Source organism: Haliotis rubra, unplaced genomic scaffold (assembly GCF_003918875.1).
Source record: "Haliotis rubra isolate DU_JTF1 unplaced genomic scaffold, ASM391887v1 Scf1437, whole genome shotgun sequence".
Taxonomy (NCBI): Eukaryota; Metazoa; Mollusca; class Gastropoda; order Lepetellida; family Haliotidae; genus Haliotis; species Haliotis rubra.
Genome location: NW_025765378.1, coordinates 32,231 through 55,338, shown reverse-complemented (window position 1 = coordinate 55,338; position 23,108 = coordinate 32,231). Strand labels below are relative to the sequence as shown.

Sequence of the window (23,108 nt, the reverse complement as noted above, 5' to 3'; positions counted from 1 at the left end):
CCCAAGTTGTGCCAGAGAACTCTCAGATTGTGACAGACAATGTGCAGGACATACCAGACAATGTCCAAGTTGTGCCAGAGAACTCTCAGATTGTGACGGACAATGCGCAGGACATATCAGACAATGCCCAGGTTGTGCCAGAGAACTCTCAGATTGTGACAGACAATGTGCAGGACATACCAGACAATGTCCAAGTTGTGCCAGAGAACTCTCAGATTGATTGTGACGGACAATGCAGGACATATCAGACAATGCCCAGGACATATCAGACAATGTCCAAGTTGTGCCAGAGAACTCTCAGATTGTGACAGACAATGCGCAGGACATATCAGACAATGCCCAGGTTGTGTCAGAGAACTCTCAGATTGTGACAGACAATGTGCAGGACATACCAGACAATGCCCAAGTTGTGCCAGAGAACTCTCAGATTGTGACAGACAATGCGCAGGACATTTCAGACAATGCTCAGGTAGTGACAGATTATGCACAGGTTGTGCCATAATTTGCACCGATTGTGCCAGAGAATGCTCAGGCTGTGCAGGCAGTGTGCAAGTTGTGACAGGCAATGCTGAAGTCATTTATACCATTCAAGAAACCCAAGATGTAACAAGACATCAATGCATTGTAAATTGATACATTGTATCGCAATGCATACAATTCATTACATTGTAAGTTATGTAGATATGTTGATGTGAATAACAACAGAAACTGTTAAGGAAGCAGTTTATGCAGATGCTCTAGTATTCCCTGGCTGGCTATAAGTAGCTGAATCTGCACAGTGCCTCACTACCAGACAATGCTCAGGTCAAACGGGACAAAATTCAGGTCATTCCAGATAATGCACAGGTCATTCCAGATAATGCACAGGTTGTGCCCGACACATGATGACAATCATTTATCACATGCCAGATGATGACAATGTTTTACCAGTGACAGATGATGGCAATATTTGTTTGTCCTTTGGCAGATAATGACAATATTTTTCCTTATCCTGACTCATGCTCTTTTGCTTGTCTTCTTCTTCTTGCGAACATAGTGGAACACTTGTATCTCCCTAATTGAAGTTCCCTTCAATGTAAAATCACTAATTAGTACTCACCACGAGTTACCTCCCTTCCACAAGCGCGGGAACGAGGGCGCCACCTCCACCCGTGAGCTGGACCTGAGAGCGCCTGTGTCTCCCGACACACTATATCCTTTGATTATATTTAGTTAGTTACCTCATATAGGCATCTATAGAGGTTTAGCTAGTATCCTTCAACAATTATATATTGATATTTAGTCGTGTTTCTACTGTTTATTCACGGGACGCCGTGTTTGTTCAGTGGATTACGTTGATGAAAATCTGTACTGTTTGCAGATTACGTTTTTTATTCTCCTGCTGATCCGCATTTAATATGCCCTAGCTGTACTGCGCCATGTTCATTTTATTCATGTTGCAGTTGCGGTACTAATTTATCCATTTCTGCCTTTAATAAATATTTACTTTGCGTTTGAGACGCGCAGCAGATAGGTCGCGTATGCAGAGTCTAGCCATGACTGATACACCTGAACCCCTCGCCAGTCTACTGCTGTTGGTCGACCCCCCTCCCGTCTGGTGTTCCGCTAGAGTGGTGGAGAGGCGTGGGACGTAGTCCGCCGTCTCCAAGAAGCGTCCTGTTTTCCCAGACATCCCGTCGTCGCAGCCGAAGACTAGAGGGCTTCTACTTCATCGCAACGCAGACTTCGCACCCCCAGGGCAGCGTCAACCTCTGAGGGGAAATCAACAAAGTCTACTAGGACTTTCTCAACCGAGATTGTTCCAGCCGCTGAACTGGGCCTCTACGATGATCAGCCAATCATTATCCCCGATCTACGCCACAAGAGACGACCAGTGTCGGCAACAGTGACGTCAGCACAGATCGCCATGCAGCCTGATGTGTCTACACCGATGTCGGACGATCTTCCTGAGGGCCCCGTCGCTAACTTCGCTGAGAGGGCACCGACTAGATCGTCTTCCTGAGGGCCCCGTCGCTAACTTCGCAGAGAGGACACCGACTAGATCGTCGCAGACCGTCCCAGACGACCTGATGCGGCAAATCATGAAGATCAGCCCAGGACCTGAGCCTTTGTGAAGGCTCCAACGTGACGACATCCCAGAGGGACCCCCTGTCAACGTGAAGCGCCACGACAAAGCCACCTTCGCCGAAGGAAGTCACAGACCACCTCGACGGCGACCCAGATATACAGCCTTCGCTGAAGGCCTTCGGCTTGATAGATCATCACCTACCTCGCTTCATCCTTAGATTCGACTCGACCACCAGACTTCACAAAGCCTTCGCTAAGGTCAAGTCGCCGCCTCACGACCGACGAGAGGAAGCTTCGCTGGCGCCTTCGCTAAGGGCACCTTTATGAGGCTCCAAATCATCTTCGGCCCAGAAGGACATCGAGGGATTCCACAAGAGCTTCGCTGGCTATCAACATTCACCTCACAGATCTCCGCCGAAGGTCAACCCACAGACGCAGATCATCAGGACGTTCACCAAGACGCTCCCCTCGCCATTCTCCATGCCGATCACCTCGCCGTTCACCGCGCCGATCTCCTCGTACATCACCACGTCGATCTCCTCGCGGGTCACCACACAAGTCTTCACAGACACCCGGTACAGTGGTAGAAGCACACAGTCCACCATCTGAAGAGCATCAACCTCTCATCAGCGATCCTGTGGTAGAAGATGATGGAGGCATCAATTTCTCAGACGCTGAGATACGTTATTGGATGGTTAACAACCTAGACCTTTCTTCACCTTCCAAGAGTGGTAACTCGGCGCATACTTACCTGATGAAGGAGGACGATGCAGACGCCATCACCTTACCTCCGATCGACCCGATTGCTGCGGTGCCACAGAATTTGGACACAGCCTGCCATAAAGCCATGAAAGTTCAAACACCACACCATGACGAGGCGTATGTTCTTTGGCCTTAATAGATCTGGAACGATCAATGAGATTCTTATCACCAGATTTCGTGACACGACTTCTGAAGATGATAGGATGATCTACTCGGCCCTACTTAAGCAGAACCAGCAAGAACCACACCCTGTAGAACACAGAGGTCGTTCGTGAAGCAAACGCTCATATATTGATCGGACTCTAGACACTTCGCTAAGGAAGTCCCAGGCCACCTCCGCGAAGGAGCTAGAGCCTCACCAGTTGCAAGGGACGTCGCGGAGGAGTAGCACTTCGCTGACCCCACATCCTGTTGAACACAGAGGTCGTTCGCGAAGCAAGCGCTCATATATATATACTGATCGGGCTCTGACTCGATACCTTCGCGAAGGTCGCGAAGGCTAAGTGGCTCCAAGTCTACTTCACCCAGAAGATCTAGAAGCGATACTTCGAGAGCTTCGCGAAGTCAGTCCGTTCAAGACATCGCATAAGTTGTCTATCAACTGTATGCCATATGCCGTCTATAAGCACAGGCTATTTACAACACAGAACGTCGCTGTATTAATTAGTCAACGACGTTTCATAGATCTTCACAGGAATCAACTTTTCCGTATAGATTGCTAGAATATGCAATCCCGGACTACGATACGATTATCTACATGCGTGACCATTACGCAGATCTGCAGACAATTCAATATCGAAATTGAACAGCAGCCTTGTTACAGCGAGTATAACTCATAATCGTCAACGTTTCTGAGAAGAAATATGTACAACAAGTTCAGCTTTAATTCTACAATTATGACGATACATTCATGTATACAGTCTACAAGCTGACAACTGGCAAGTTTATTGTACCTTTATATAAGGAAGTTGGAATTATATTCAAAACTGAAGTTACTTTCACGACAGCCAGGAAAATAACCTACCCAGCATTAATATTACAGAGCGAGGTATTTCGCGCCCGAAGGTTCGCTTTACCATTAACCCTCGAAACACGGTCACTGGGTAACTTCGAAGCTACGGTGAATACCGACGATTATTCTAATATCAACGACGGCAAGATTTTATACAAGGTTCTTTCCTGCTACACCGGTGACATCACAGCTGGTATTCTACAGAATCAAAATGCCTTGTTCTGACTGGACCGCGATGGACAACGACCTACGCAGAGGTCGATCTTAGTTCACAGTTCAAGACTTAGGTTACAAGTGACAACAATATATCAGTGAACGAGCAAGCCTCCTTACAGTCCAGTTAATCTGAACCTTCATGATTGGGCTGCCTTCTTGAGGTTAGAGACCTCCCCTGTCAAGTTTAGGACGAGGGCACGGCAGTCAGGCGATTTTACATAAAGTTCAACGAGGACAGGCACACCTGGTTGTGCACCTACATCGCCAAAGGACTTCGCGAGCGAATTTACCTAGACGACGGGATACAAGTGGATCCAAATCCACAGCGTCTCAGACTACAGCTGAATTTCATCATCAAGCTACTAACACAACTAGATGGTTAGTAAACCTACTTAAGCTTTCTGATTGGAGGATTAAAACGGAAGCTTCACGCTCCAACTTGGGGATCTGAATATAGTGCTCCAACACCTCACAAGTGAGGTTTATGAACACGCTTTGATGATATACTTGGACTCCATGATACGATGATTCTATCACGATGGCCAGTAAGAGCACTGTAAATATATCTCCACCGAACCAAACAGGAGGGGAAAATGCAACAGATTATTTCCTCTATCATCAAGTTACGCAGACTGAAGTCTCATGTACTACTATCTCCTTTTGGATCAGAACTGTCATACTACGTGCCTACAAGACTGCAGGACCCGACCCGACCCTCCATGAGCTTCTAATACTCATGATATTAGAGCGCTAACTTCTACAATTGATCTACACAAGTGTTATTTGAAATAATGGAGGGTTTATTTCTGGAGATCCGATATGGTGGTTGCCAACCATTATCTGAGAGATATCACCACCGAGGACGTCTCAGGTATCCACCAATTCGGTCCCATGGTCCTCGCACAACAGTTGACAGTTCCTCGGAGAAGATAAGTCAATCTTACAGATTTCTACTTATCTTATAACAGTACTAAATAGCTACATGCTATATATAATTTGCTTAAGTTCTTTTTTATCATCACAGTACTATGGTTATTACATCATACAATATATAAGTTTACAACTCTACAGAGTTTGTTATTATATATTTACCTTAAGTTAATCATATCTTAAGCGTAGTACTATGGTTACATTATAAATGCATTAGCTAACAAACTCTACAGAGTTTTTAGCTATTATATATTTGGCTTAAGTTTCATCATATCTTAAGCTTTATGGTTACATTATAACATGTATTAGCTAACAAACTCTACTGAGTTTTTGCTATTATATATGTAGCTTAAGGTTTCCTTCATATCTTAAGCTCAATACTATGTTTATATCATATAAGTATATTAGCTAACAAACTCTAAAGGGTTTTTTGCTATTATATATTTAGCTTAAGTTTCATCATATCTTAAGCAGTATGGTTACATTATAAAATGTATTAGCTAACAAACTCTACGGAGTTTTGCTATTATATATATAGCTTAAGTTTAATCATATCTTAAGCTCAGTACTATGTTTATAACATAAAAGTATATTAGTTAATAAACTCTAAGGAGTTTTTTGCTATATATATTTAGCTTAAGTTTAATCATATCTTAAGCTCAGTACTATGGTTACATTATAAATCTATTAGCTAATAAACTCTACAGAGTTTTTGGCTATTGTATATGTAGCTTAAGTTAATTATATCTTAAGCACAGTACTATACTCATATCGTAAAAATATATTAGCTAACAAACTCTACAGAGTTTGTTATTATATATTTACCTTAAGTTAATCATATCTTAAGCGTAGTACTGTGGTTACATTATAAATGCATTAGCTAACAAACTCTACAGAGTTTTTGGCTATTGTATATGTAGCTTAAGTTAATTATATCTTAAGCACAGTACTATACTCATATCGTAAAAATATATTAGCTAACAAACTCTACAGAGTTTTTGCTATTATATATGTAGCTTAAGCTTATTCATATCTTAAGCGCAGTACTATGTTTATATCATATAGGTATATTAGCTAACAAACTCTAAAGAGTTTTTGCTATTATATATTTGGCTTAAGTTTCATCATATCTTAAGCTTTATGGTTACATTATAACATGTATTAGCTAACAAACTCTACTGAGTTTTTGCTATTATATATGTAGCTTAAGGTTTCCTTCATATCTTAAGCTCAATACTATGTTTATATCATATAAGTATATTAGCTAACAAACTCTAAGGAGTTTATACTAGCATATTAACAAGCTTAAGTCTATTAGTCTTAAGCATTGTATTAATGTTATATATACTTTATCATAATAAGTAAATTGTAATAACCTTTATATGGCATCTGATAAGTTAGCAGCAGGAATTCATCAGTTCAGTGCCTTTATGAAGTTCCCATAGGGTTATTACAATCATCACAGTTCAAATCACTAATTATTAAAATCCAAAGTATTATATATTCCCACCTCCTTTTCCGTAGGATTCTACAAGCAAAAGAGCATGAGTCAGGATAAGGAAAAATATGTAATTTTTAGAGTAAAATTGATATTTTATACTTATCCTGACTCATGAGGTAAGCCCTCCCATCCTCCCCACATAACACTTTGGATTTCCCTGTAAATTCAAATATTGGGCTCAGTATATGAGGAGAGAGTGAGGCACATGGGTGGAGGTGGCGCCCTCGTTCCCGCGCTTGTGGAAGGGAGGTAACTCGTGGTGAGTACTAATTAGTGATTTTACATTGAAGGGAACTTCAATTAGGGAGATACAAGTGTTCCACTATGTTCGCAAGAAGAAGAAGACAAGCAAAAGAGCATGAGTCAGGATAAGTATAAAATATCAATTTTACTCTAAAAATTACATGTTTGTTGTACTCTGATAGATGATGACAATGTTTGTTGTACTCTGACAGATGATGACAATGAAAACGTCATGTGTATTAACATGTTTCAGGTTCATACAGAAGCAGGGTTTGGACCAGACCTTCTACGAGTGTGACAACCATCTCTGGCGTATCGGACCCAGGAAACTGCCGGGTGGAATAAGGGTGGATGGTGGCAGTGACTGGGTGTGCCTGTATCGCAAGTATGTCCAGTATCTGGTCACCACAGAGGATGAGCTGGTGACAGGCCTCAAACAGCTGTACAAGTACACCCTCCTTCCAGCTGAGGTAGGACACCTGCGGCACCTGCTCAACTTCCAGCCACACTCTAGGACAGCGACATATCCCAATCTAACCAGCCACACTCTAGGACAGCCACATATCTCAATCTAACCAGCCACGCTCTAGGACAGCGACATATCTCAATCTTACCAGCCACACTCGAGGACAGCGACATATCCCAATCCAACCAGCGACGCTCTAGGACAGCGACATATCCCAATCTAACCAGCCACGCTCTAGGACAGTGACATATCTCAATCTTACCAGCCACGCTCTAGACAGTGACATATCTCAATCTTACCAGCCACACTCGAGGACAGCCACATATCTCAATCTAACCAGCCACACTCTAGGACAGTGACATATCCCAATCTAACCAGCCACGCTCTAGGGACAGCGACATATCCCAATCTAACCAGCCACGCTCTAGGACAGTGACATATGTCAATCTTACCAGCCACACTCTAGGACAGTGACATATGTCAATCTTACCAGCCACACTCGAGGACAGCGACATATCCCAATCCAACCAGCCACACTCTAGGACAGTGACATATCCCAATCTAACCAGCCACACTCTAGGACAGTGACATATCCCAATCTTACCAGCCACACTCTAGGACAGTGACATATGTCAATCTTACCAGCCACACTCGAGGACAGCGACATATCCCAATCTAACCAGCCACACTCTAGGACAGAGACATATCCCAATCCAACCAGCAACACTCTAGGACAGCGACATATCCCAATCTAACCAGCCACGCTCTAGGACAGCGACATATCCCAATCTAACCAGCCACACTCTAGGACAGTGACATATGTCAATCTTACCAGCCACACTCGAGGCGACATATCTCACAGCGACATATCTCAATCTAACCAGCCACACTCTAGGACAGTGACATATCTCAATCTAACCAGCCACACTCTAGGACAGCGACATATCCCAATCTAACCAGCCACACTCTAGGACAGCGACATATCCCAATCTAACCAGCCACACTCTAGGACAGTGACATATGTCAATCTTACCAGCCACACTTTCGAGAGTCAATCTTACCAGACAGCGACATATCCCAATCCAACCAGCCACACTCTAGGACAGTGACATATCCCAATCTAACCAGCCACACTCTAGGACAGCGACATATCCCAATCTAACCAGCCACACTCTAGGACAGTGACATATGTCAATCTCAACCAGCCACACTCGAGGACAGCGACATATCCCAATCTAACCAGCCACACTCTAGGACAGTGACATATCCCAATCCAACCAGCCACACTCTAGGACAGCGACATATCTCAATCTAACCAGCCACACTCGAGGACAGAGACATATCTCAATCTAACCAGCCACACTCTAGGACAGTGACATATCTCAATCCAACCAGCCATACTCGAGGACAGCGACATATCCCAATCCAACCAGCCACACTCTAGGACAGCAACATACCCCAATCCAACCAGCAACACTCGAGGACAGAGACATATCCCAATCTAACCAGCCACACTCTAGGACAGAGACATATCTCAATGTAACCAGCTGCTCTGTAGAACAGTGTCATATCTCAATGTAACCAGCCATTATGAAGGACATCAGCAGATCTCAATCTTTTATATTTTTCAGTCTTTCTTTCACACGGTTCTGGTGAACAGCGTGTACTGCACCAAGGTGGTGGACAACAACCTCCACCTCACAAACTGGCGCCGCAAACAGGGCTGCAAGTGTCAGTATAAACACATCGTTGACTGGTGCGGCTGTTCCCCCAACGACTTCAAGATCTCTGACCTCGACAGACTCATGGTAGGTTAGCATTTGTATGGACATTGTGAGATTACGTCCATGTACATCTAAACAGACACCCGTGAAGATCCGTTTTAGAATTGATCTTCAGTAACCCATGCTTGTCGTGAGAGGTGACTAACAGGATCAGGTGGTCAGGCTCGCTGACTTGGTTGACATTTGTCATTGTATCCCTATTGCTTAGAACGATGCTCATGATGCTGATCACTGGATTGTCTGGTCCAGACTCGATTATTTACAGACCACTGCCATATAGCTGGAATATTGCTGAGTGCGACGTAAAACTAATCTCACTCCCTGACTCCCTCACTCTAAACAGACATGGCAGATTGACATCAGGTAGTATATGGACATTGTGAGATTGAGACCTAAACAGACATGTGGCAGATTGACATCAGCTAGTATATGGACATTGTGAGATTGAGACCTAAGCAGACATGTGGCAGATTGACATCAGCTAGTATATGGACATTGATAGATTGAGACCTAAACAGACATGTGGCAGATTGACATCAGGTAGTATATGGACATTGTGAGATTGAGACCTAAGCAGACATGTGGCAGATTGACATCAGCTAGTATATGGACATTGTGAGATTGAGACCTAAACAGACATGTGGCAGATTGACATCAGGTAGTATAGGGATTGAGACCTAAACAGACATGTGGCAGATTGACATCAGCTAGTATAGGGATTGAGACCTAAACAGACATGTGGCAGATTGACATCAGCTAGTATATGGACATTGTGAGATTGAGACCTAAACAGACATGTGGCAGATTGACATCAGCTAGTATATGGACATTGTGAGATTGAGACCTAAACAGACATGTGGCAGATTGACATCAGGTAGTATATGGACATTGATAGAATGAGACCTAAACAGACATGTGGCAGATTGACATCAGCTAGTATATGGACATTGTGACACTGAGACCTAAACAGACATGTGGCAGATTGACATCAGGTAGTATATGGACATTGTGAGATTGAGACCTAAACAGACATGTGGCAGATTGACATCAGCTAGTATATGGACATTGTGACACTGAGACCTAAACAGACATGTGGCAGATTGACATCAGCTAGTATATGGACATTGATAGAATGAGACCTAAACAGACATGTGGCAGATTGACATCAGCTAGTATATGGACATTGATAGAATGAGATCTAAACAGACATGTGAGATTGACATCAGCTAGTATATGGACATTGATAGAATGAGACCTAAGAGACATGTGGCAGATTGACATCAGCTAGTATATGGACATTGTGAGATTGAGATCTAAACAGACATGTGGCAGATTGACATCAGCTAGTATATGGACATTGTGAGATTGAGACCTAAACAGACATGTGGCAGATTGACATCAGGTAGTATAGGGATTGATACCTAAACAGACATGTGGCAGATTGACATCAGGTAGAGATTGAGACCTAAACAGACATGTGGCAGATTGACATCAGCTAGTATATGGACATTGTGAGATTGAGATCTAAACAGACATGTGGCAGATTGACATCAGCTAGTATATGGACATTGTGAGATTGAGACCTAAACAGACATGTGGCAGATTGACATCAGCTAGTATATGGACATTGATAGAATGAGACCTAAACAGACATGTGGCAGATTGACATCAGCTAGTATATGGACATTGTGACACTGAGACCTAAACAGACATGTGGCAGATTGACATCAGCTAGTATATGGACATTGTGAGATTGAGACCTAAACAGACATGTGGCAGATTGACATCAGCTAGTATATGGACATTGTGACACTGAGACCTAAACAGACATGTGGCAGATTGACATCAGCTAGTATATGGACATTGATAGAATGAGACCTAAACAGACATGTGGCAGATTGACATCAGCTAGTATATGGACATTGATAGAATGAGACCTAAACAGACATGTGGCAGATTGACATCAGGTAGTATATGGACATTGATAGAATGAGACCTAAACAGACATGTGGCAGATTGACATCAGCTAGTATATGGACATTGTGAGATTGAGATCTAAACAGACATGTGGCAGATTGACATCAGCTAGTATATGGACATTGTGAGATTGAGACCTAAACAGACATGTGGCAGATTGACATCAGGTAGTATAGGGATTGATACCTAAACAGACATGTGGCAGATTGACATCAGGTAGTATAGGGATTGAGACCTAAACAGACATGTGGCAGATTGACATCAGCTAGTATATGGACATTGTGAGATTGAGATCTAAACAGACATGTGGCAGATTGACATCAGCTAGTATATTGACATTGTGAGATTGAGACCTAAACAGACATGTGGCAGATTGACATCAGCTAGTATATGGACATTGATAGAATGAGACCCAAACAGACATGTGGCAGATTGACATCAGCTAGTATATGGACATTGTGACACTGAGACCTAAACAGACATGTGGCAGATTGACATCAGGTAGTATATGGACATTGTGAGATTGAGACCTAAACAGACATGTGGCAGATTGACATCAGCTAGTATATGGACATTGTGACACTGAGACCTAAACAGACATGTGGCAGATTGACATCAGCTAGTATATGGACATTGATAGAATGAGACCTAAACAGACATGTGGCAGATTGACATCAGCTAGTATATGGACATTGATAGAATGAGACCTAAACAGACATGTGGCAGATTGACATCAGGTAGTATATGGACATTGATAGAATGAGACCTAAACAGACATGTGGCAGATTGACATCAGGTAGTATATGGACATTGTGAGATTGAGATCTAAACAGACATGTGGCAGATTGACATCAGGTAGTATATGGACATTGTGAGATTGAGATCTAAACAGACATGTGGCAGATTGACATCAGCTAGTATATGGACATTGTGAGATTGAGATCTAAACAGACATGTGGCAGATTGACATCAGCTAGTATATGGACATTGTGAGATTGAGATCTAAACAGACATGTGGCAGATTGACATCAGCTAGTATATGGACATTGTGAGATTGAGATCTAAACAGACATGTGGCAGATTGACATCAGCTAGTATATTGACATTGTGAGATTGAGACCTAAACAGACATGTGGCAGATTGACATCAGCTAGTATATGGACATTGATAGAATGAGACCTAAACAGACATGTGGCAGATTGACATCAGGTAGTATATGGACATTGATAGATTGAGACCTAAACAGACATGGCAGATTGACATCAGCTAGTATATGGACAGTGTGAGATTGAGATCTAAACAGACATGTGGCAGATTGACATCAGCTAGTATATGGACATTGTGAGATTGAGACCTAAACAGACATGTGGCAGATTGACATCAGCTAGTATATGGACATTGTGAGATTGAGATCTAAACAGACATGTGGCAGATTGACATCAGCTAGTATATGGACATTGTGAGATTGAGACCTAAACAGACATGTGGCAGATTGACATCAGCTAGTATAATGGACATTGTGAGATTGAGATCTAAACAGACATGTGATAGATTGACATCAGGTAGTATATGGACATTGATAGAATGAGACCTAAACAGACATGTGGCAGATTGACATCAGCTAGTATATGGACATTGTGACACTGAGACCTAAGCAGACATGTGGCAGATTGACATCAGCTAGTATATGGACATTGTGAGATTGAGACCTAAACAGACATGTGGCAGATTGACATCAGGTAGTATATGGACATTGTGAGATTGAGATCTAAACAGACATGTGGCAGATTGACATCAGCTAGTATATGGACATTGTGAGATTGAGATCTAAACAGACATGTGGCAGATTGACATCAGCTAGTATATGGACATTGTGAGATTGAGATCTAAACAGACATGTGGCAGATTGACATCAGCTAGTATATGGACATTGTGAGATTGAGATCTAAACAGACATGTGGCAGATTGACATCAGCTAGTATATGGACATTGTGAGATTGAGATCTAAACAGACATGTGGCAGATTGACATCAGCTAGTATATTGACATTGTGAGATTGAGACCTAAACAGACATGTGGCAGATTGACATCAGCTAGTATATGGACATTGATAGAATGAGACCTAAACAGACATGTGGCAGATTGACATCAGGTAGTATATGGACATTGATAGAATGAGACCTAAACAGACATGGCAGATTGACATCAGCTAGTATATGGACAGTGTGAGATTGAGATCTAAACAGACATGTGGCAGATTGACATCAGGTAGTATATGGACATTGTGAGATTGAGACCTAAACAGACATGTGGCAGATTGACATCAGCTAGTATATGGACATTGTGAGATTGAGATCTAAACAGACATGTGGCAGATTGACATCAGGTAGTATATGGACATTGTGAGATTGAGACCTAAACAGACATGTGGCAGATTGACATCAGGTAGTATAATGGACATTGTGAGAGATTGAGATCTAAACAGACATGTGGCAGATTGACATCAGGTAGTATATGGACATTGATAGAATGAGACCTAAACAGACATGTGGCAGATTGACATCAGCTAGTATATGGACATTGTGACACTGAGACCTAAGCAGACATGTGGCAGATTGACATCAGCTAGTATATGGACATTGTGAGATTGAGATCTAAACAGACATGTGGCAGATTGACATCAGCTAGTATATAGACATTGTGAGATTGAGATCTAAACAGACATGTGGCAGATTGAAATCAGCTAGTATATAGACATTGTGAGATCAATGCTCATGTGGATGTAAACAGACATGTGATAGACTGACAACAGCCACTGTATGGACATTTTGAGATCATCCGTGTCTTCCTGAAGTTGTGGAATTTCTTTGTTGAGTACAGTATTATTTAAGTCCAGATTTTCATTCATAATTTCTTTTCATGATGATGACTAATTAAGAGCCTTCTTTGTTGTTAAAGAGTTGAAGCTCTTGTGGCTGAATCATTTTCTAAATCTTTTCAGAACTATGAGCAAAAACCAATTTTCTTTGCAAGAAAATTTGAGCCTATAGTGAACCAGGAGATAATCAATAGTTTAGACGTCTATTTATTCGGTAATTTCCAACAAGGTAAGAATTTGTTTTAACATCTATAAAGGATACCTGATGGAAAAGTGAGTTCTGATGTGATGAGCTGGGCCCAGTTGACAGTTCTGATGTGATCTGCTGGACCCAGTTGACTGAGTTCTGATGTGATCTGCTGGGCCCAGTTGACTGAGTTCTGATGACTGATCTGTTGGGCCCAGTTGACTGAGTTCTGATGTGATCTGCTGGACCCAGTTGACTGAGTTCTGATGTGATCTGCTGGACCCAGTTGACTGAGTTCTGATGTGATCTGCTGGACCCAGTTGACTGAGTTCTGATGTGATCTGCTGGGCCCAGTTGACTGAGTTCTGATGTGATCTGCTGGACCCAGTTGACTGAGTTCTGATGTGATCTGCTGGGCCCAGGACTGAGTTCTGATGTGATCTGCTGGTTCTGATGTGATCCCAGTTGAAAGTTCTGATGTGATCTGCAGGGTGCAAGGTTTGTTGTGATTGTGCACTCCTTCCTAGTTGGTTTCTCTGTGCTGGTACAGTGTCTTAGACCTGTGGCATGAAGGCTGTCTTCTCAACCATAAACTTTACACAGCCTGAATTGCCAGAATTGACAGAAGTACTGTACATACTGAACAGAGGTACTGTACATACTGAACAGAGGTACTGTACATACTAAACAGCAGGGATTCAGGCAGTGGAATGTAACAATATTCATGTTTTAGATATGAAAAATGAGTTTTTCAATTATAAAAATACATTTAAAGGCATCATTTGTTTTGAGAAACAATTGTGTGTATGTTTCAGACATGACTGGCTTAACCAGCTACTGGCAAAACGAATACCATCATCTGGACAAGATAGCCAAGGTCAAGGATGCCTACCCAACATTCTACCAGTCATTTGTGAGGCTGGGAGTTGCAGAACTGTCCCGCCAATCTGTATCATGTACATATCGACCTATGAAAACACTGGAGGCCAATGTGTTCTATGAGGCTGACCACTTTCATGGAATCCTGGTCCTTCACGAAGTCGAGGAGGTTGCTACAGGCAACATCATCACCATGGAAACACACATGCATCCAAAACATCACTATTCCATCCTCCAACCAAAGACAATCATAGGAAGACTCCAGACTCTGGAGGTGAGCCCACTAGACCATTAGACCAGTATACCACTGTACCACTAGACCATTAGACCAGTATCCCACTGTACCACTAGCCCATTAGACCAGTATCCCACTGTACCACTAGACCACTACCCCACTAGACCATTAGACCACTGTACCACCACCATTATACCACTAGACCATATACCACTGTACCTCTAGCCCATTATACCATTGGACCACTAGACCATTATACCACTGTACCACTAGACCATAATACCACTGTACCAAAAGCCCACTAGACCATTATACCACTGTACCATTACACCATTAAACCACTGTACCACTAGCCCACTAGACCATTATACCACTGTACCACTAGCCCATTAGACCATTATACCACTGTACCACTAGACCATTATACCACTGTACCATTAGACCACTGTACCACTAGCCCACTAGACCATTATACCACTGTACCACTAGACCATTATACCACTAGACCATTATACCACTGTACAAATATACCGACTAGACCATTATACCACTAGACCAGTATACCACTGTACCACTAGACCATTATACCACTGTACCACTAGCCCATTAGACCATTATACCACTGTACCACTAGACCATTATACCACTGTACCATTAGACCACTGTACCACTAGACCTTTATACCACTGTACCACTAGCCCACTAGACCATTATACCACTGTACCACTAGACCATTAGACCACTGTACCATTAGACCATTATACCACTGTACCACTAGACCATTATACCACTGTACCACTACCCATTACACCAGACCATAGACCATTATACCACTGTACCACTAGACCGTTATACCACTGTACCACTAGACCATTATACCACTATCCCACTAGACCATTATACCACTGTACAAATAGCCGACTAGACCATTATACCACTAGACCATTATACCACTGTACCACTAGACCATTATACCACTGTACCACTAGACCATTATGCCACTGTACCACTAGACCATTAGACCACTAGACCATTATACCACTGTACCACTAGACCATTATGCCACTGTACCAATAGCCGACTAGACCATTATACCACTAGACCATTATACCACTGTACCACTACACCATTATACCACTGTGCCACTAGCCCATTATACCACTAGACCATTATACCACTAGCCCACTAGACCATTATACCACTGTACAAATAGCCGACTAGACCATTATGCCACTGTACCACTAGACCATTATACCACTAGACCATTATGCCACTGTACCACTAGACCATTGTACCACTGGCCCATTAGACCATTATACCACTAGCCCACTAGACCATTATACCACTGTACCACTAGACCATTATACCACTGTACCACTTCTAGACCATTAGACAACTGTACCACTAGCCCACTGGGCAACTAGACCATCAGACCACTGTACCAATTCTAGACCATTATGCCAGTGTACCACTAGACCATTATACCACTGTACCACTAGCCCACTAGACCATTAGACAACTGTACCACTAGCCCACTGGGCAATTAGACCATCAGACCACTGTACCACTTCTAGACCATTATACCAGTGTACCACTAGACCATTATACCAGTGTACCACTAGACCATTAGACCATTATACCACTAGACCATTATACCACTGGACCACTAGACCATTATACCACTGTACCATTAGACCACTAGCCCATTAGACCACTGTACCACTAGACCATTATACCACTGTACCATTAGACCATTATACCACTGTACCACTAGCCCACTAGACCATTATACCACTATCCCACTAGACCATTATACCACTGTACCACTAGCCCACTAGACCATCATACCACTGTACCACTACCCACTAGACCATTAAACCACTGTACAAATAGCCCACTAGACCATGATACCACTGTACCACTAGCCACCCAGACCACTAGCCCACTAGACCATTATACCACTGTACCATTATACCACTTTACCACTAGACCATTATACCACTGTACCATTAGACCATTTTACCACTGTACCACTAGACCATTATACCACTAGCCCACTAGACCATTGTACCATTAGACCATTATACCACTGTACCATTATACCACTGTACCACTAGACCATTATACCACTGTACCACTAGATCATTATACCAGTAGACCACTAGCCCACTGGACCACTAGATCATTGTACCACTAGACCACTAGCCCACTGTACCAGTAGATCATTATACCACTGTACCCCTAGACCACTGGACGATAGCCCCTCTAAACCACAGACCACTGGACCACTAGATCATTATACCACTGGACCACTAGACCATTATACCACTGTACCACTAGACCATTAGACCAGTATACCACTGTACCACTAGACCATTAGACCAGTATACCACTGTACCACTAGACCACTACCCCTCTAGACCATTAGACCACTGTACCACTAGACCATTATACCACTGTACCTCTAGCCCATTATACCATTGGACCACTAGACCATTATACCACTGTACCACTAGACCATTATACCACTGTACCAAAAGCCCACTAGACCATTATACCACTGTACCATTACACCATTAAACCACTGTACCACTAGCCCATTAGACCATTATACCACTGTACCACTCAGACCATTATACCACTAGACCATTAGACCACTGTACCACTAGACCTTTATACCACTGTACCACTGTACCACTAGACCTTTATACCACTGTACCACTAGCCCACTAGACCATTATACCACTGTACCACTAGACCATTATACCACTGTACCACTAACCCCACTAGACCATTATACCACTGTACCACTAGACCATTATACCACTGTACCACTAGACCATTATACCACTATCCCACTAGACCATTATACCACTGTACAAATAGCCGACTAGACCATTATACCACTAGACCATTATACCACTGTACCACTAGACCATTATACCACTGTACCACTAGACCATTATGCCACTGTACCACTAGACCATTAGACCATTATACCACTGTACCACTAGACCATTGTACCACTGTACCACTAGACCATTATACCACTGTACCACTAGCCCACTAGACCATTATACCACTGTACCATTACACCATTAAACCACTGTACCACTAGCCCACTAGACCATTATACCACTGTACCACTAGCCCATTAGACCATTATACCACTGTACCACTAGACCATTATACCACTGTACCACTAGACCATTAGACCACTGTACCACTAGACCTTTATACCACTGTACCACTTTACCACTATACCATTATACCACTGTACCACTAGACCATTATACCACTGTACCACTACCCCACTAGACCATTATACCACTAGACCGTTATACCACTGTACCACTAGACCATTATACCACTAGACCATTATACCACTAGCCCACTAGACCATTATACCACTGTACAAATAGCCGACTAGACCATTATACCACTAGACCATTATACCACTGTACCACTAGACCATTATACCACTGTACCACTAGCCCATTATACCACTAGACCATTATACCACTAGCCCACTAGACCATTATACCACTGTACAAATAGCCGACTAGACCATTATGCCACTGTACCACTAGACCATTATACCACTAGACCATTATGCCACTGTACCACTAGACCATTGTACCACTGGCCCATTAGACCATTATACCACTAGCCCACTAGACAATTATACCACTGTACCACTAGACCATTATACCACTGTACCATTTCTAGACCATTAGACAACTGTACCACTAGCCCACTGGGCAACTAGACCATCAGACCACTGTACCAATTCTAGACCATTATGCCAGTGTACCACTAGACCATTATACCACTGTACCACTAGACCATTATACCACTAGCCCACTAGACCATTAGACAACTGTACCACTAGCCCACTGGGCAACTAGACCATCAGACCACTGTACCACTTCTAGACCATTATACCAGTGTACCACTAGACCATTATACCACTGTACCACTAGACCATTATACCACTAGCCCACTAGACCATTATACCACTGGACCACTAGACCATTATACCACTACCATTAGACCACTAGCCCATTAGACCACTGTACCACTAGACCATTATACCACTGTACCATTAGACCATTATACCACTGTACCACTAGCCCACTAGACCATTATACCACTATCCCACTAGACCATTATACCACTGTACCACTAGCCCACTAGACCATCATACCACTGTACCACTACCCACTAGACCATTAAACCACTGTACAAATAGCCCACTAGACCATGATACCACTGTACCACTAGCCACCCAGACCACTAGCCCACTAGACCATTATACCACTGTACCATTATACCACTTTACCACTAGACCATTTTACCACTGTACCATTAGACCATTTTACCGCTGTACCACTAGACCATTATACCACTAGCCCACTAGACCATTGTACCATTAGACCATTATACCACTGTACCATTATACCACTGTACCACTAGACCATTATACCACTGTACCACTAGATCATTATACCAGTAGACCACTAGCCCACTGGACCACTAGATCATTATACCACTGTACCACTAGACCACTGTACCAGTAGATCATTATACCACTGTACCCCTAGACCACTGGACGTATAGCCCTCTAAACCACAGACCACTGGACCACTAGATCATTATACCACTGGACCACTAGACCATTATACCACTGTACCACTAGACCATTATACCACTGTACCACTAGACCACTGTACGTATAGCCCTCTAAACCACAGACCACAGGACTACTAGATTACTAGACCAGGATTGAGAACATTTGATGTGTATGGTAGGAAAATAATGTTTGCAGAATAGTAGAGACTTATTCAAGTTCTTTTTATCATCAGTTATTAGTTCTGATGAATGGTTGTTTAGTAGATTGAAGAGAAAGGAGAAAATTATAAGATAAGTTGAAAAATAATTGTATGCTAGATGCATATCAACTATTCTTTGAGGGATATATTGATGATGTCTTTTCTTTTGTAGGTGGGAACAGATTTTGATCCCAAAGAACTTTTATTCCGAAATTACGGAAAACTTATCGGCCCCTATGATGATGTGGTATTGCGTCATGTTTGGGGAGCTGGGATTGAGTTTGTGATCTCAGTGGCATGGATTGACCCAGTCAATGTCATAGCTGCATCGTATGATGTGAAGGTCCTCAGTAGTGGACACACTGGGTCCCACAAACCGCAGCTGAACCGGCCTCTGCGTCCCGGAATCTGGCAGGTGAAGCTGATGTACAACCTGCAGCTCCTGGCGGAGACCTCCTTCCTCGTCATCCCCCTCACTGTGTATGACGGACACCCCATCTCTGCCGCCGAGATCTACAGAGCTCACAGTGGACCACAAGGCTTCTACGCATCCAAAGACTTCTCTGAATTCCGGGATGTGCTGAACGTTCCTAAGCATGCTGACCTACAGACTCAGGCAGCAGTGAACGCCAAGAAGGTGGGGAAGGACCTGGAAAACTGGGTGGACAGTTTAGTGCCTTTGTTTTGGCAGGTTCAGAGGTCATGTACCATAGAGGATCTGTCTAACACCTGCCTTGTGTTAGAACAGTGCAAAAAAACATCATGGAGTTCAAGATCACCTGATCCAAAGTCAGATCTTTCAAGTGTTGGAGCTAAGTTTGCTCCAGTCAGATAACAGTAGGGGTGCTTAGGAAGTTAGTCAACTTGTTTCATTCAACACTAAGTCATGGTGATAAAAGGGTACGATCTGTCTAGATTCCTCCATAGAGGGGTGGTGAGATAGCATGCCTCACTCACTCACTCACTCACTCACTCACTCACTCCAACCTCACCCACTCACTCCAACACTCACTCACTCACTCCAACACTCACTCACTCACTCACTCACTCACTCCTCTAGTGGAATCATGTTGATCATCAGGAAGATATGGTTCCTTATTCCTGTGTTTTAGTAAATGAGCATCAAATGTATTGAATTGTGGTTTATGCTGACAAAATGTTTTTACTTTTGCTATCAAATGATGTTTGACATTCTGAAAAGTCACTGATGAGTGATTGTGCCAAACAAATTCAGACACGTCTTTTTATGATCTTTTATTATTTATAAGACTTTTTAAAAACTTTGGTATCAAAATGTTTGTGTCTAAATATACAGAATCTGTGTGGCTCAAGGAGGTCCTTTACTGACCGGATTAAAATTAGCTGTGAATATGACAGAGTTAACTTCAAGTTGAAACAGAGAACCCCCACCAAGGGAGGTGCTTGGGCAATCCGACCTGGATGCTCCTTGTCCAGTAAACAGCGGGCTCACAACAGAAGTGTAGGCATGGTCTGGTCAGGGGATCCCCTACTAAGGAAGGTGATTGGTCTGTACTACACTGTATTGATGATATGATGAGTCGACCTGGATGTCTGGTAAACAGCGGGCTCACAACAAAAGTGTAGTTTTGCTGACTAAGACTAACCTCTTGCTGTGATAATGAACCTCTTGTCACCATGGTTACAGCTGACCATGATTACTGGCAGATATGGTTACTTCCATCACTTATGGGCTGAAAGATGTCTCCATGGTTACAATTGACTTGTTGACTAAAAGATATCACCATGGTTACTGCTCACATATTGATCAACAGATATCAAAATCGTTTCTACCAACATGTTAATAGACATACGTCACCATGGTTACTGCTAACATTTTAATAGACATAAGTCACCATAGTTACTGGCTGACAGATATCACAAGTTTTACTGCTGACACATATTGATGGATATCACCATGGTTACAACTGATACATATCTCATATTGTTTCTGCAATGTGCAGCTTGTTTGTGTGAATGTGATACAATGAACTGTTGTGTGGCCACGTGTATGTAAGCAGTGTCTGATTGTGTGTACATACCACTGCAGCCATGACTGGCTAGCTAGTTGCTGCACTGTGCTGGACCTCTGTCATGTATGTAGAAGTGCTACTCACCTGTCTCCACCTGTATGTGTCCCGTGTTTATCAAGTCCCAAGTGCCTCTCTACTATGTGAATTGGTTGTCGTAAATAGCATTTCTTTCGATACTGAAATTAAGAAAATAATATGAGTTGTCCACATCCCATGGAAGTGGTTTAGACATTTCAGGTGAGTGGAAGATCTGTTAATACCATCACTTACTTTGATGCAGGACTTGGAATATCCTGTAGAACTACTTCCTCGTTGACATATCTACGTCAACCAATTCTTGCTCTGAAGTGCCCCATGTATATTAACTATAAATATATGTATATAGTAGACTGACATGCCCCATGTCTTGTCACAGGGGATCTGTTCACTATTAGCTGCCTCCTGTCTTGTCACAGGGGATCTGTTCACTATTGGCTGCCTTCTGTCTTGTCACAGAGGATCTGTTCACTATGAGCTGCCTTCTGTCTTGTCACAGAGCATCTGTTCACTATGAGCTACCTTCTGTCTTGTCACAGGGCTGCCTCTGTTCACTATGAGCTGCCTCCTGTCTTGTCACAGAAGATCTGTTCACTATGAGCTGCCTCCTGTCTTGTCACAGGGGATCTGTTCACTATGAGCTGCCTCCCTGTCTTGTCACAGGGGATCTGTTCACTATGAGCTGCCTCCTGTCTTGTCACAGGGGGATCTGTTCACTATGAGCTGCCTCCTGTCTTGTCACTATGAGGGATCTGTTCACTATGAGCTGCCTCCTGTCTTGTCACAGGGGATCTGTTCACTATGAGCTGCCTCCTGTCTTGTCACAGAGGATCTGTTCACTATGAGCTGCCTCCCTGTCTTGTCACAGGGGATCTGTTCACTATGAGCTGCCTCCTGTCTTGTCACAGGGGATCTGTTCACTATGAGCTGCCTCCTGTCTTGTCACAGGGGATCTGTTCACTATGAGCTGCCTCCTGTCTTGTCACAGGGATCTGTTCACTATGAGCTGCCTCCCTGTCTTGTCACAGGGGATCTGTTCACTATGAGCTGCC

At 43.0% G+C, this 23,108-nt stretch overlaps 1 protein-coding gene across 1 annotated transcript in view; it reads left to right on the top strand.

The window, feature by feature from the left end:
- LOC124269294 (xylosyltransferase oxt-like) overlaps window positions 1–22,591 on the top strand; it is a 122,344-nt gene extending 99,753 nt beyond the window's left edge. The window contains exons 8-12 of the mRNA XM_046704297.1: window positions 6,985–7,201; window positions 8,829–9,005; window positions 13,960–14,065; window positions 14,839–15,176; window positions 20,142–22,591. Of these exons, the coding sequence (XP_046560253.1) occupies window positions 6,985–7,201; window positions 8,829–9,005; window positions 13,960–14,065; window positions 14,839–15,176; window positions 20,142–20,804 (1,501 nt within the window). The 3' untranslated portion in view covers window positions 20,805–22,591. The remainder of the gene's footprint in view (window positions 1–6,984; window positions 7,202–8,828; window positions 9,006–13,959; window positions 14,066–14,838; window positions 15,177–20,141) is intronic.
- The last annotated feature ends 517 nt before the right edge of the window (window positions 22,592–23,108 follow it).